The sequence below is a fragment of the Corylus avellana genome, chromosome 1, assembly GCF_965113065.1.
Source record: "Corylus avellana chromosome 1, dhCorAvel1.hap1.2, whole genome shotgun sequence".
Classification (NCBI taxonomy): Eukaryota; Viridiplantae; Streptophyta; class Magnoliopsida; order Fagales; family Betulaceae; genus Corylus; species Corylus avellana.
The window spans coordinates 42,051,962-42,068,122 of record NC_142490.1 but is presented as its reverse complement, the minus strand read 5'-3'; the positions used below and the strand labels follow the sequence as shown (position 1 = coordinate 42,068,122).

General features: G+C 36.3%; 1 protein-coding gene across 4 annotated transcripts; it reads right to left on the bottom strand.

The window, feature by feature from the left end:
* Positions 1-1,554: 1,554 nt before the first annotated feature.
* Positions 1,555-10,994, bottom strand: PHO2 (phosphate 2). Of its 4 annotated transcripts, none has more exons than XM_059581369.2 (11): positions 10,601-10,994; positions 9,459-9,596; positions 8,661-9,278; positions 8,341-8,477; positions 6,752-8,211; positions 5,214-5,351; positions 3,737-4,147; positions 3,559-3,622; positions 3,252-3,391; positions 2,651-2,962; positions 1,555-2,049 (listed from the first exon to the last, which is right to left on the bottom strand). In XM_059581369.2, the coding sequence occupies exons 5-11, from the start codon at positions 8,201-8,203 to the stop codon at positions 1,801-1,803; spliced, it is 2,766 nt and encodes a 921-aa protein (XP_059437352.2). In that variant the 5' UTR covers positions 8,204-8,211; positions 8,341-8,477; positions 8,661-9,278; positions 9,459-9,596; positions 10,601-10,994; the 3' UTR covers positions 1,555-1,800. The 4 variants fall into 4 exon arrangements, with proteins under 4 accessions (XP_059437352.2, XP_059437350.2, XP_059437351.2 ...); XM_059581367.2 differs by having other exon boundaries at positions 8,341-8,415; XM_059581368.2 differs by having other exon boundaries at positions 8,341-8,415; positions 8,661-9,596.
* Between the last annotated feature and the right edge of the window lie 5,167 nt (positions 10,995-16,161).

Genomic DNA, 16,161 nt, shown 5'->3' with positions numbered 1-16,161 from the left:
AGTATATTTAGAGAGGTATGACTTTGTTTCCATCGCCATTATCTGTCAGTGTCAATGCTAAATTTTCCATTAAGTGTACATACAAAAACATGATTATAATTCTGACACACCATATATTATCGTCTTAATTGTCGGTCAATTTTTTTGTTTTTCGTGTCAAAAAATTATAGAGGATTGCATAATTCATTTAATGCATTTCCTCTTTTTCTCTGTTTACCCAATCTGATATGGTGGTTTAGGGGCTTTTGTTTGGGTTGCTTAGCTTGTTGTAATTTGTTGTTTCGTTGTTATGTACTTAAAAAAAAAAAAAAAAAATTACAATTCTCATTAGACATGGTCATCAATTCAGTTTGAAAACATTCATTTTTGCCCCCAAAAGACAAAAATACTCATAAAAAAAACAAAACACAACATTAACAAAAAAAATAAAAATCAAAAAAAAAAATCAAAAATTTTTTTTGAATTTTCTCTAAAATTTTAATTTTTTTTTTTTTAAAAAAAAAAAAAATCCTATGAGATAACGATGATGGTGTCATGGTGATGACTACTATTTACAAGCTTTGATGGAGAAGAAAGAAAGAAAAAAAAAAAAAATTGCAAAACCCCCATTGGGCTTTGGAACATGTTAGGGCCCTTGCTAAGACTAGCTGATTTGTTGCAACTTGGGAGTAATAGTAATCAACCGGCCCAATGTTTAATGTCAACAATTTAGTTCATCTGACAATCGGTCAGCTGTTACAAAGGGCAAAGTTTTCCTTTTAAATTGGTTTGGAATAGTCTATTAAATTGATATATATGTGACTCTAAGAGCAGATGTCAGGTGCTCTATTAATCTTATTATAAATGTATGTAAAAATCTGTCATTAGAGCAGAAGTCACGTGAGATGTGAGTTTTATAAATTGGGTTACAGCTGTTAATTTTTGATACGGCCCACGAACTCGAAATGAAATTAACTAGCTAAGATTTAGTAAAATAGAATGTAAGTTAAACTGGTTCGATCCAATTAGACACTAACAATAAACATGTCAATTTCTGGTCAATCAGCTTAACCCAAAGGTGACCCGCATAACTCGTATAAATAAAACATTTTTTATATTTACCATTAAAAAAATAAAAACCCTAAAATCAAAGACAAAAAATTACCTTTAATTTAATTATTAGTTGTAAAAATATAACTTTGTAGTGTAAAATGACATTTTAATGCTCAATAATTGAAAATTTAGTGAACTAAAAGGGTTATGTGAGTCAGGTTGTGTTTCTCATTTAATTAAATAGTCATGTTCAAATTAATCTTTAAAGTCTTATACACTTGTCTTGAAACTATTCAAACCCGACACACGAACACAAATTTACCACACCATTGAGTTGGAAGACTAGTTTGAAAGAAAACCTTCTCTGTTACAAATTGTATTTTGCATTTGTTTTGCTTGTCCCAAAAGAATTTGGTAGGAAATCTTGTTAAGTTCCGAGAGGGACAGGTGGGGTTGGGGTTTGATGTCTGTTTGTTTTGTCGAGTTATAACATCCTTATCAACAGATGGAAAATCATTATAATTTATCAAACACACCAGTCCAACCATGGCTTCTTATTTCATAGCTTCAAAGAGTCTGCAAACCACAATATAGTACAGATACAACACAAAGCCTTATTCAGATAGTTTCCACTGCACACACAACAACCATAACTAGGAAAACATGGCCAAGCTTTTGCCAAGCACATATTGGTATTATACATATTTATATACATGATAGTGATGTCTTGGTAAGGCAATTCTATAGCCCCTGGAGTTTGTAGCAAATTCATTTTGCAGGCTCAATAAACTGGCTGTAGTCCATGCCCCTGTCGGCAAATGCCTCGACAAGCTTTGGCAAGAGCTTAGCAAGCATGATTTTGAATCCGGTAGAATTCCCCGTTAAATTTTCGACGTTGTCGGTTTTTCCGCATCCAAAGGCACACCCCACTGGTGCTCCTTCCATATATGCCTTACAAGCCATTAGAATATGTTGGGAGCGTCGCTTGAAGTGGTCCTCCACTAGTGCTTCAAAGTGCTGCACAAGAAAAAGTTAATCCACGTGAAATCAAAATACTTAATTATGCCAAAGACATAATTGATCTAAACAACTCATTCTCTTTGGAAATAGCAGGGTAAGTTGCCAATCTCACTTTCTTATAGAATTTCTAAGATAATGTCTAATATTTTTTAGAGAAGAAAGCAATGGGGGCATCTACATTATTGACATCCCAGTGAATCTTCTACATAGATTCATTATTTCGATGAATGCAATTGAAGTCATTGCAGGCAATAACTGTTGGAAATCATGCAACACTTAATCTGTTGAATTTACAGCAGTGGAAGTGATACAGATATTGATATGGATACTATCATACTAATGTAAAGGCCACATGCTAAAAGTCTACTCAGGTATAATTATCTTATGGGATATCCAAGCACCCCCTGAAACTAATATAATGATTCTGTAAAAAATATACCACTCAAAACTATGGCTATTATCTCTTTGTTCAATATGGCCAAAACTCCAAAGGTAAATATCGTAACAAAAATGATACGATATCGTAATAAATAATACTTTTAAAAAAATATCGTAAAAAAAATGGTAGAGCAGTATGAGATAGAGCTAACTATTGTACCTTAGGTGGCTTCCGAAGTAGGTATAGCATGGACTTGCAGGTGACAAGGAATGCATTTTCATTGTAGCTTACTGAGTTTTTCTCTCCCTCGGCTCTTCCGATCTGCTTATCATATCCAGCCTCATTGAAATAAGGCTTCTCATTGAGCACAAGGGCCTGGAGGGAGAGAAGAACCTGAAGAATAGTTGAGCTCGCTGGATTCCATACTTCAGAGCCTGTACCCGTCCATGTATTGAGAAGACTGAGACAGACCTTTCCAGATTCATACAAGTTAGGGTTGACACGGAGCCCACCAGAATTGTAGTGCACCATCTGCGTGGAATTTTGTGTCACAATAATAGCATAAGATTCTGTTCAAGATATAGCATAAGATTCCAGTCCTTTTTATGAGTCCTTTATGTACATGTGTATATACAGAATAGATTCATGCATAGATTATAAACTTGGTGACACCCTCATTTTTATAGAGAGTAAGCCCTCAGCATTTCTATTTGCATAGAAGACTATAGGAATTGAAATGGACATTTTCTTTTGGTACTATTGAAGTATTATATCATCACAGAAATAATAATGAGCACAGGAAAACTATGAGAAAACTTACAGGTGGTTCATATGGGTACTCCAGAGGAAGCAAGATATCGAAGAAGAAAAGCCCATCATGATATGGAGTTCCAGGTGCACCAACAATAACTGCCCGCAGTAGATCCATCCTTTCGTCAAAGACACGGACATAGATTGTTTCTGAGAGGTAACAAAAGGTCTTATAAGCAATAGCATAGTGAAGTGAACATGGTTTTGAAAATTGCAAAATAATTGCCCTTCCAACCAGCAAGTTATCAACTCAAAGATATGATTGTAATAGTTCCAAAGAAAAAAGAAAAAGATAAGTAGAGAGATGAAGTGCTGACCAGGAAGATTTTTCTCTAGAATGCTCCATTCTTGCTGAACCTTCTTAAACCAACTTCTTTTCGCCTGTAAGGCAATTATTAAAAAAAAAAAAAAAAAAAAAAAAAAAAAGAGGATGATTATTTTGACTGTTTGAAAATATTAACTTTTACATTTAGAAGGATAAGTCATGTTTCTTGCCTGAGACAATGCCAATCCTTTACCAGCATTAAGAAAGTGATGGTCTGAGCAATCACCAACCATATCAAACTGCATAAACTGATGAGAGTTCTCAGTGGTTGCTGAAAACGGAATAGATTCATTATCTAGGGTCTCTTTCACTTCATGATCTAAACTTGTCTTTCTAAACGTCTGTAACAGATCACAACTTTCCAATACATCTTCCTCAGGAAGAATCCCAGCTTCATCTCCATCTTCAGAAATAAGGCTAGATACAACTGGGCATGGAAGTGAAGTTGAACCAACAGATCCAAATAGGTTTGTGGCTATGCTCATTAAAAATCCAAACGCAGCTTGTGGAAGAAAAAAGGAACTAGACTCCCATGAATGCTTTTTGCAATTTTCACCAGCACGGTCAGAATCGAACAAATCCTAAACATGAAAAGCAAAATTCAGTTTACAGTGAGACAAGCGCAGATGATACAAGGTTTCTTTACTAACTTCCAGAATCAGTGGAGAAGTCCTACTCTTGAGGAATTTACCCAAATTCAATAATTGTTTTAAGCAGACACTTACAAGATGGCAGAGTTCAATTGGCTGTATAATTTGATGTTCTGTTTGTATGTTCCTTTATCTTACAACTTGGCAACAATCAAACAGAACATAAATGAACTTACATACACTACTTGGATAAAAAGTCCTGAATCATATTAAACCTCTTCATGAAGAATATGTGCCCCCGATTTGAATATCGTAGGAAATTTTTTCAATCTATATCAAATATGGAATATAAACAATCCCTGCTCAGCAAAAATTTAAAGAGCAGAAAGACAACGTATTTTCTTTTCTTCTTTTCTGAGAAAAATGTTGCTGATTTCTTAAGACACTCAATCCCAACTTAGTCTAGAGTTCTTACTTGATTTTAACGTGCCACTGACTCTCCCATATTGTTTTAAGCAGACACTTACAAGATGGCAGAGTTCAATTGGCTGTATAATTTGATGTTCTGTTTGTATGTTCCTTTATCTTACAACTTGGCAACAATCAAACAGAACATAAATGAACTTACATACACTACTTGGATAAAAAGTCCTGAATCATATTAAACCTCTTCATGAAGAATATGTGCCCCCGATTTGAATATCGTAGGAAATTTTTTCAATCTATATCAAATATGGAATATAAACAATCCCCTGCTCAGCAAAAATTTAAAGAGCAGAAAGACAAAGTATTTTCTTTTCTTCTTTTCTGAGAAAAATGTTGCTGATTTCTTAAGACACTCAATCCCAACTTAGTCTAGAGTTCTTACTTGATTTTAACGTGCCACTGACTCTCCCATATTTTTCCACATTAAAAACCATATTGATTTCGTAATTCTAATATATTTTTGCCACTAAATAATTCCAGGGCCTTGGAACTGTCACCATAAATATTTTAACACTATTTCATAAGTTTGTCGGAGAGAAAAAGACAGAGAGAGTGAGAGAGATGGTTCTACCTTTCCTTTTTGATTGTACGATTGTTTGTCATGTTCAATCATCTCTTGATTCGTTTCCTCAACATTTTCTTCAAAGAGCACATGGGTTGCACTTGAACCTTCAGATTTATCAACCCGAAATATCTCATAAGGTGCAACCTGTAACCATGCCCAACAAGGAATTTGAAGAACTTGATGAACACTACTGGATACTACTCAGTTATACGTGAAACAATAAGAGATATTAATTCACAAACGAGCTTCATAAATTTCAATAGTTGGTTGCACATTCTAACACTATTGCCACCTATAATAAGCTAATGAACCTTTTCCTCTTTCCCCTTGTATGAACATATTAAAGTTCGAGAAACATTATAGGAATTCATATTTGTCAAGTTAAACAGATCAAGAACATATAATCAGCAAAAGCCTGTGGAATATCATTGGAAAAACATACAGGTCATCCATATTTCAGAGAATGAAGCAGAGATAGCAGGCATGGTGGCATTCTTTTCAAGTTCAATGGCTGTTCTGTGTAAACTACCACCAACTCTTCCAAAAGTATTTATCACACTATACTACAAACCTTACTATGTTACGATCATAACAGGTTTGAGGCATCAATCTCACATTTCCTTCTGGGAAGGGAACCGATTAACCCTAAACCAAATTCAGCATGGATTAACAGCAGTCATAACTCAACCCTCACCAGTGTCAAGGAAGACTTCATACCTAAGAAAATTACACTTTCAAACACACACACACACACACACGTACACATGAGTGATAAACTGTTCAAAAACAGAGAGCAGATGGGGCTAATTACCTGCTAACCATATTAATTTGGAAAATGATATTTACAATTTTGGTTTCTTCCACACCACTGAATAGGTGTGGACATAGTGCAACCCAATTAATTCTGTCAACGTAGCTAAATTATATGTGCACTAGGACTTTTTATCAACAACACACACAAAAACACCAGCTCAATGAAAGATGCCCTATCACAGACCAGAAAACCTGACTTTAGCTAAAAAAAAGTCCCCATGACCAACCATAAACCCAATTATATAAATTGTAAATTAATGTAATAAGTGCAGAGTGGGACACATTAACCAAGACTCCTATTTTTAAGTCGCCACTAGAACTCTCCACGAGGTTATCAATGACCTGGCGGTGTACATGAACTTTATGAGACTTGATTAAAAATTCCTCTATATTATGATACAATTTCTGCTGAATTCCAATGCTAGTTGAGTGATTTTAAGGACAATCAGGCCTTGCACTTCAGCTCACCGTCATGTGCCTCTTTGGTATTGGTTGATCAGTAAGACTGGTATACTTATTAATTGCATTCTACAGTGCAATCTTAGTTTGAACATATTATATGCGCCTAACATAACAGTCGGAACCTTTCTGCGTGAATATAAAAGTTTCCTACCAACTAATTGTGAAAATTTTAAATTAATAACAGTATCCTCTTACACTATAAACAGAACGTCAACTAGAAATCATTGAGAAAATACATTCAGAGAGAAACAATTAGGATGACTACATACCTTGGTTGCAAAACCAGTAGCCCATCTCACCTCCACAGCACCATCTTCAAAGCCGGTAACATTGCCAATACATGAGAGATAAGAGTTATTGGGATACTGAGTCTGATCCTTGGTGCAGTACTCGCCTTTCAAAGTGGCCTCCTCACCCATGCCAGTTTCTGAGTTTACATGATCTTTATTAGCTGGATCACCAAACTGGTTCTGAACTAGCCTAAACACAACATCACCCAAGCAATATGAAAACTCAGGGTGCTCAACCAATTCATATGCACTCAAAGTTTCCTCTATGCTGCTTCCATCCAAATTATTGGCTTCAGACATAGCAAGAGTTGTCCACTGTACCTTTACAGTTCGTTCCTTTGCATCCACAGACCGCACAACACCCCATCTCTGGCTGCTAGAAATGAGTGGATCATCACAAGTTCCTTTTTCCAACACAAACTGTTCAGGCAAGAATTCATAAATGTTTACAACACTCACAGGGCATAAATTTTGTGAATCAAGTCCAAAAGAGCAACTGCCATCCTGCCACATGACATCAACTTTAGTCTTTGTCTTCACAATAACAAACAGTTCCTCTAAATTTGAAGTATGGCTTCTCTTAAATCCTCTTGTCAAGTTCTCATTAATGAGTTTTCCAGTAGATGCATTAAGAAAAGTCTGCTCCATCACACCCTTGCTGTCAGCACTTGGAAGCATACACCAGTCACCAAGCTGCCAATTTGCATGTGAAAAACATGACAACAAAGTCAAGTTTCTTGAATCCTGCAAACGTGGTGGTATAGGCAGACTCAAATCACAACCCACGGGAACAGATGCAAACCATTCCACAGACACCAAACCTGCTTCCACAGCACAAACAGTTCCTTCATCTTGATTTTGCCTCCAAGTGCCACAAAATCGTCTAGCTGATTTAGTAACCTCTGAGAGCCTAACCCGCACTCTCTGTCCTGGATAATATGGGTACTGTGAGTCTTCCAGCATATTGGGAGAAATTGGCAATAGATTCTCTTGATCCATGGCAGTGACTTCGCGCTTTGATCCATCATCAAAGACAACAGTGACTTTGTCAACCACTTTGTCCACCATTCCAAGCCAAGGCCCACAAACCACATAATCTCCAACTGAGATGGAGCGGATCTTTAAAAGTTTCTTGGAATTTACATTTTTCATTATTTTTCCCTGAGCACTTTCTAAATCTACCAACATATCAATGCCAACGACCCTTCCCATCTGCCCAGCTGTGTCTGTTTCGGAGCACACCAAATCCCCAAGTACAAATCCCCTCTCAAATGAGAGAAAATCATCAATTTTTCCAATGCTCTCCTCGAGACTTGACAAAATGCTCCTAGCCTGCCCAACATACAAGTATTCAGTTTCCTCTCGATCCTCACTGCTACCACTCTCACTAGCACTCTCCCAGTCAGAGTCGCTAAGGAAAGTGTCCATCATTCAGATGCCTATTAAAAGAGAATAGTACAACTCAGTCTAACTGCAATAACATAGCTATAAGAATAAAAAGAAGAGGACAATAAAGGCAACAACAGAGAAGAATTCAAGCCATTAGTCCATTAGGCAGGATGTCTGACCTCTGCTGCAAAAAGATATGGTATCAGAATTATATGTTCAGGTGCTGTTTGCCAAAATTCCTCAGCTAATCTTCACTGAATGTTAAAAAAAAAAAGATTCTTTTAGGAATTCAATATCTTCAAGGAAGCACAAATACCTGAGAATAAAGAGATATATTTGACTGATTATCCTTTGCAAATTTAGTATGAGTAAGAGATACAACAAAATTAAAGAAACTTTGAACTACTTACGATTTTATTTTAGATAGTACTACTATAACAATTATTTCCATGAAGAAGATTAAGTGAAGGGATAGAGAAAGTTACTATCAAGTTTTCACCTTTTTCAACAAACTGGAGAATCGGACGCCCGTGTCACTCCTAATTTGAGCTTATGTTGATGTAGTTGCTTCCAAAAGGATGATAAGAAATTGTAAGATAATATATATTCCAATCTATGAAAATATTTGATAATGTGTCGATGTCTCCAATGCTAAAATTGGAGACAGATGCCAAAGGAGATTTGCCCTAAAAGGGAGGATAACAGGAGTCGAGTTACGACCCCAAATGCCAAAGGAGATTTGCCCAATGAATGGACTGAAGTTCCCGCTAAAAGAAACTTCTGAAGGAGACTTCCTCAATGCAGAAGAGCCAACAAGCTGCAACTGTGAGATAAGATCTACCACACAGATAGTAGTAAAGATCCTCAGAATAAGAACAATATTTGCAGGAGGCTTTCCTATACAAGGGCGGAGTTCCAGGTAGATTGATGACAAATGATTACTGCCCAGCCAAAAATTCTCTCCGCAAATACTCACAGCCAAGGGAAGTCACCCAACCAAAGAAAACTTAACTAAAATTTTGCCAAAGGAGATTTGCCCCACAATCAAGCCAAAGTTTCTGTCACACGAATCTGCTGCCAAAGGAGATCTGCCTCATGTAAAGAGTTCGATTACCAGCTGAAATTCAAGGTCAAAATTAGGTCAGTTCAAGCCACCCAACAGAACAACCAGTTTAGACATATCTAGCAGCTTGACTGACAGCCTACTCAGCCACGTATTGTGTGTGTCTCTGAGAGAGCTATCTCAATAATCACTTTTCATAGCCAAAACTCAAGAAAGCATCTCTAAGCAGCTTACATCACAATTGAACCTGCAGCAACATTGGATCTATGGCAACTAATTGGATGATGTCTCAGAGAGGACTATCAACATAACCAGTTTTCACTGCCAAAAGGCAAGAGAGCTTCTCTAACCAGTTTAACATCCCCACAGAACCTGCACCAACACCGCCAATAAGTACCTAACACTTTTTCATATTAATAGAAAATAGAAGCAATCTGATACTCCAGCATCGGTTGTCAACCGAAAAATCTGATAATCCAGCTCCAATAAAACCAGAGAAAGATACAAAAAAGGGGGCCACACAAGTAAATGCAGAAGAAAACAGAAGAGGTAGATTTGAAAACATGTTATGTATTTTTTTTATTAAAAAATAATTTAAAGACCATCACCATAATATTGCCTTCATATAAATAACCAATACGTAGAATTTTAAAAAGAAGAGAGAGACAAAGAGAGCAGTATCTTGCAGTGTAACAAAATTCAAAGTGGGGGCTTCACTTTTGGTGTTGCATTTGATATTGAAAATTTGTTGCAGAGGGTTTCATTTCTCTCTCTCTCTCTCTCTTTGCAGTATGAAGGTTTAAAAACATATAAAGGTTAAGGTTTTAGACTTGAAAGGGGAAGGAGCAACATACTGCACTTTAAGCAAGTGTAGGAAAACATTGGAAACAACATATTTAACCTAATCAATTCGAATTCATGCATCAATAAGGGTGGAATTTCACCAACATAAAATTTCTTTTTTTAGAAAGAAAAGTAAATTCCAAAGAACATGTCTTCATCGACTTAGAGAAAGAAACCATGAGAAGTTATACACCAAACCTGTGCCCCTCAAGAAACTCAAATCCCATCAAAGAAAACAACTTTTAATTTCCAACTGTTTACAAGAAATAAAATAGAAATTTTACATCTTACACCAAGGGTTCATAACAAATGAAATAACCACACTCCAAACATTCAAGTCCCACGAAGATTCAGGATATATCGAAATTAAAAAGATTTCATACAAGTTCTATGAATTTAAACATCATATTAACCCAGAGCTTGTTGCTGAATTGTGAAAAAAAGGTCAATTCACAAACCCCACAAACAAACGAAAATCACATTTGAAAAAAAGACAGATTGAATGAGAGAAGTTGCAGATTGAAGTACTGTACCATTCGCCACCTCCGCTAATCATTGGAACTCTAAAATTCTGTCATCAATACCCAGAAACCCGCATAAAGTCTCCAAAAGCTGATCAAAGGAGCTCGACCCAGAACATTAATGACTGAAAGAAAGTCGCTCCTATGATTTTTCTTCAGTTTCTACCACTTTCTCGCTAACTTGCTTTCTCGGCCATGAAAACTATTCACTGTTGGTGAAAGAAGGAAGAGCTAGGAATTCAGAGAGGCCAAGTTCCTCTCTGAGACCCGTCCTTCACGCCATACCCGAGCCTCCAAACCATTAGAGCTCTGCCTCCTCTCTCTCTCTCTCTCACTCTGTCTCTCTCTCTCTCTCTGCGGGTTATGTCGCTCTCTGTTTTGTTGCTCTGAAGCGTTGAAGATTCTGAGAGTGGGCTATGTCCACAGCCAATTGGACGTGTGGGACTTTTAAATGGATACGGAAAAGAATATACCAACCGTATCCGACACTCAGACTGTTGTTGTCGTACAACTCAACGGTTGGCGTTTAAATTACCATTATGCACTTCTAGCGTGATTGAACGATGAGTAATAATATAAGGAAGATTATAATTTTTTTAAAGTTATTTTAAATGTGATGTAATATTTAACATTATGAATAAATCAAAATTTAATAATAATCATCTCAAATTCAATAATAATTTTAAAAGGTACGTCACGTTTGAGAACAACTTATCCCTCAAATTACAAATAAAAGAAAAAGGAAGATCTCAACCATAATCCAAATGGCACTTTTTGGAGGACCCAATTGATAGAAGGTGATCTAATAAGCGATATATCGAATATACCATTGGCCGATCGACCCAAGTCGAGAATACAGACTCAAGAGCTTGTGTGTATGAGTCGGGGTGAGAAAGCTCAAATCACAAGTCTCAACTATACAATGAAGGCCGGCGCAAGGAAGCAGGGTTTAGAGCACAATAACAAGACCCAACTAGGTGGAGGGTAACCTAAATAGCTCGATCAACTATGCCAGCATAGTGGATGCTAGAGTTTATGGCATAGAGAACAATTGCCCCATAATTTCATCACAATTGCCCTGTGATCTTAAGCGGAGAATCTGGCTACGTCTATACCTTGCCAACTAGTAAAGTGTTCAGTGCAACATCTGGCCAGGGCCATACTCCATTAGGAGATGACACCTGACCAAAGTCATACACCCTACTTCTTCGTTAATCCAAGCATTGGAGGCTTCCTCCGCCTACAAATTCCGACAAGCCTCCAAATTGTTTTCCACCCTTTTTGCAGGAATCCATCCACATATATAGTGTACGTACATCAAGATATGAAATTTTCACTTGTTTCATAATCTCTATGGAGCTGCCCTTGGAGTTAACATAATTCGATAATTGTTCAATTAATATACAGAGGGATTGTATGTGTACGAGGAAAACTTGTTTGGAAGCAAATTTGTTCTTGTTTTTATTTCTAGAATATTAATTTTCCCATAAGAATTTGTGTCACTAGTACTGCCCATAAGAACTGGTGTGGATTCTTGAACAATATCTATATATATTGTTGTGATTTTGCAATCAAAGGGAGATTGACGTGTATACGTTATTAAATGATTTCCACTTTCTTTACATCTTTTTTGTCATGGAAGTCCACTTTTGCTCATGGTGGTTCACAAATGTTGGAACTCATTTGCCATTTCAAACTCTAACCTAATAAAGTACATATTTGCCTGCCATTGACATTGGCCCCTATATACCATGACTTCCATGATCAACTGCCTTGCTAAACAATCATCTTCAATTCCATCACTTCAATTCCATGATCAAATTTCTACATGTGTCAGCTTGCGTACGCAGTTACGAAAACTTTCAAGTGATTCCTCTCTTTTGTTGCCTACAAATAATGGGCTTCACATGCACTAGTTTTTAAAGTTAAGGAATCCATGGAGAAAGAATATGCTTGGCACATTTTAGGTATGTGGCCATGAGCACAACTTCTGTCAGCTATAGTGCTGCGACGATGTTTGAAAAACCCAAGTGATCCAACCTATTCATACATGTTTTACGCTATACAAACCGGAATTATCGTGAGTGCAAGTATGAGTGTTGAGTCAAACCCATTAGCTCAAGCTTTAAGGTTGAATTGAAGTACTGTTGTGAGTCTATGCACTAGTGTTGAAAGTAACAACCAAGAGAGAAACTGCAAATTAATGCAAGAGCTATAATGCTGGCTACTTAAGTGTCCATGCATGATTCAGCCTAAAGATTAAAAAAGAAAAAGAAAAAGAGATACTAAAAACTAAAGCAAAACCCTTGTCATGTTTGTTTGTTTACAGAAATTAAGAAGAATATAATTATATGCCATGATAGTAAACAAAGTATATTCTCTGGAATGTTTCATAGTGATAGGGACAATCGATGTTATTTGAACTTGATTTGCTTATCTTGTCATTGGTGAATATTCATTGACGACATCCTTGGGAGTCAATCAATTGAATACTTTGAATGTTTTTTTTTTTTTTTTTTTTTTTTTTTTGTTAAGGTTTTAAAATACTAATTAAAATTAATTAATTTCCTTTTTTTTTTTATCATCGAGCAATTTTTTTTTTCGTCATTCACCTCAAATTTCAATTAAATATTTAACATGTTGAGTCTTAGAGAAAGTGTTAAAATACTAATTAAATGATTTAATAAAAAAAATGAGAAACTTCATAAAGCCCCCCTGAACTTCCAGCCGTTTTGACAAGCACCTCCAGAATTTTCAAAACTCTCACTTAGGCACCCTGAACTTTGGTTGGTTCTCACTTTAGACCCTTTTAACGTTAAAGTCAAACAATTTGACTTTTTATACCCATTTTACCCTCCCCCAAAACTATGTCGTTTTGTGTCCTAAAACTACAACACCTACCCAGCCCAAAACAACGTCGTTTTAGGCATTATTTTTTTATTTTTTCAAAAAAAAAAAAAAAAACGAAATCGAGGTGGCTGGAGCCACCCTTGGCTGATTTGGGGGTGGTCAAACCACCCCCATGGCCAAAAAAAAAAAAAGGGGATCGGGTGCTTTTGGGAGTGGTTGAAACCACTCCATTGGCCTTGGGGTTGGTCCGGCCACCCCCAAATGCACCCGATCCCCCCCCCCCCCTTTTTTTTTTTTTGGCCCCCCCCCTCCCCCCCCTTTATTTATTTATTTATTTTTGGCCTTTTGGGGGTGGCCGGACCACCCTCATGGCCAAGGGGGTGGTCCGGCCACCCCCAGACCGGCCAAGGGGTGGCTCAGCCACCCTCTTGGCCAAAAATAGGGTGGTCTGGCCACCCCATTTTGGCCAAGGGGGTGGCTTCCGATTTCTTTTTTTTCTTTTTTTTTTTTTTTTTAATATTATGCTCAAAACGACATCGTTTTAGGTTGGGTGGTGATGTAGTTTTGAAGCCCAAAACGGTGTAGTTTTGGTTTAGAGTAAAATGGGTATAAAAAGTCAAATTGTTTAACTTTAACGTTAAAAGGGTCCAAAGTGAGAGCAAACCAAAGTTCAGGGGGCCTAAGTGAGAGTTTTGAAAATTCAGAGGGTGCTTATCAAAACGGTTGAAAGTTTAGGGGGACTTTATGAAGTTTTCCCTAAAAAAAAAAAAAAGAACCAAAGCCATCACTTTAATTTGGTTCTTTTAACTTCTTTTTGTTAGTTGCATTAATATTAAAAAAAAAAAAAAAAAAAAAAAGAAGAAGAAGAAGAAGATTCAATCTAAAAGCACCACACTACAAAAAACTTACCAATTTGTAACGTGTCCACTATTCATTACTTTTTGACACGTTACAAATTGGTAACGTGTTACATTTAACACGTTACTAAAATATTTAGTAACATGTTAAATGTAACACGTTACCAATTGGTAACGTGTTACATTTAACATGTTACTAAATATTTTAGTAACGTGTTAAATGTAACACGTTACCAATTGGTAACGTGTCAAACTGCCACGTTACCAATTGGTAATGTGCCAGTGTGGCACATTACCAATTGAAAACATGTCTAACTGGCACGTTACAAACTTACTGAAAAGACAGACAATGACACTATCTTGCTGAAAAGACAGACAATATAAACTACTAAACAAAGTGGCAATGAAAATGACTAATGCCTAACTAGATAGGGTTTACATGTAAGATCTGATTAATATATTAATTTTCTGTGGCATTGCATAGTAATTTGCCCAAGTTTTAGTTCTTGTTGCATTTGGCTATGCATTTGGCCTAAATCTGCTTCCAGATTCTTGCAACCCCTAGCAATCACAAAGGACCATGAATATTTACAGAGATTTTGAACAGGAATTTTTACCCCCACGTTTAAAAGTGTCATCTGAGGAAGGAGTTTTGAATGCCTGGTTATTGCATACAAGAAGGTTTTGCCAAGCCAAACTCATCCATCCATGCATGCATGCTGCTCAAGCTCCATAGCTCATGAAGATAACCATGCTTAGAAATCAAATGGGCTGCTAAGCTTGTTTCTCTGGTGAGTAATACTTTCTCCTCACATGAGTAATGCTAGATATCCCACGACTGTCATACAACTGTGACTGTCAGATTATCACAGTTGTATGACACTCGTATAACAGTTTACTAAATATCATTACTCATCAATGACAAATTGACATTGCTACGTCAACAAAGTGGAATAAAAATGTAGTTTCTGACATTACTCTTCGCACAATGTATACAACCGACGCACAAAGTTTGGATATCCCACGAATGTCATATAACTGTGATAACATGAAAGTGATAATCAGCCCTTTTTTTTTTCTTTTTTTTTAACTATCACGTCATCACAATTGTATAACAATCGTATAACAGTCTGGTAAATAACATTACTGATCATCAATGACCGGTTGACATTGCTACGTCAACAAGGTAAAATAAAAGTGTGGTTTTTGACGTTATTCTTTGCAGCCGATGCGAAAAGTTTGTGCATGCTCCTCCTGATCTCCACCATTATTGTTAAATCACAGGTGCTACATCTACCGTTTCCTGAAAATCAGCAGTTGCACCTATATATCTTAGCATTATATATTCTTCTCAATATGTTTGCAATTATCTCACAACTGTGCTCACTAGCTAACTTCCAAGTTAGTATTGAATTAAATATTTATTGTAGAATTCCTACTAATTAACCATGGAGGGATTATGGATAATGGAATATATAAAATTATATTCTGTGTGGGTCGTGGAAGCCCTCCCCCACTTTGTACTAAGTCGGCATATATATTATATAGAGTTAGTGCATGGTTTGTATACTCTGAGCATCTATATATTTATTATGATTTTTTTTTTCTTAAATAAAAATTCCAAATGATGACATCCACATGTTGCCTTGAAAAGTTTGAACTTTTGCTTTTATAGTCGGCTGCTTTCAAAAAAGAAAAAAAAAAAAAAATTAATCCTCTTTATTGGGGGATTTTATTTTTTATTTGTCCAAGTAATTGGCATTTGAATTTTTTTTCTTATTTATTTATTATTTGCGGTAAATGTCTTCACTAAGATAATTAATATCCTAAATAAGCTGGAAAAGGTACCCCTAAAGATAATTATAT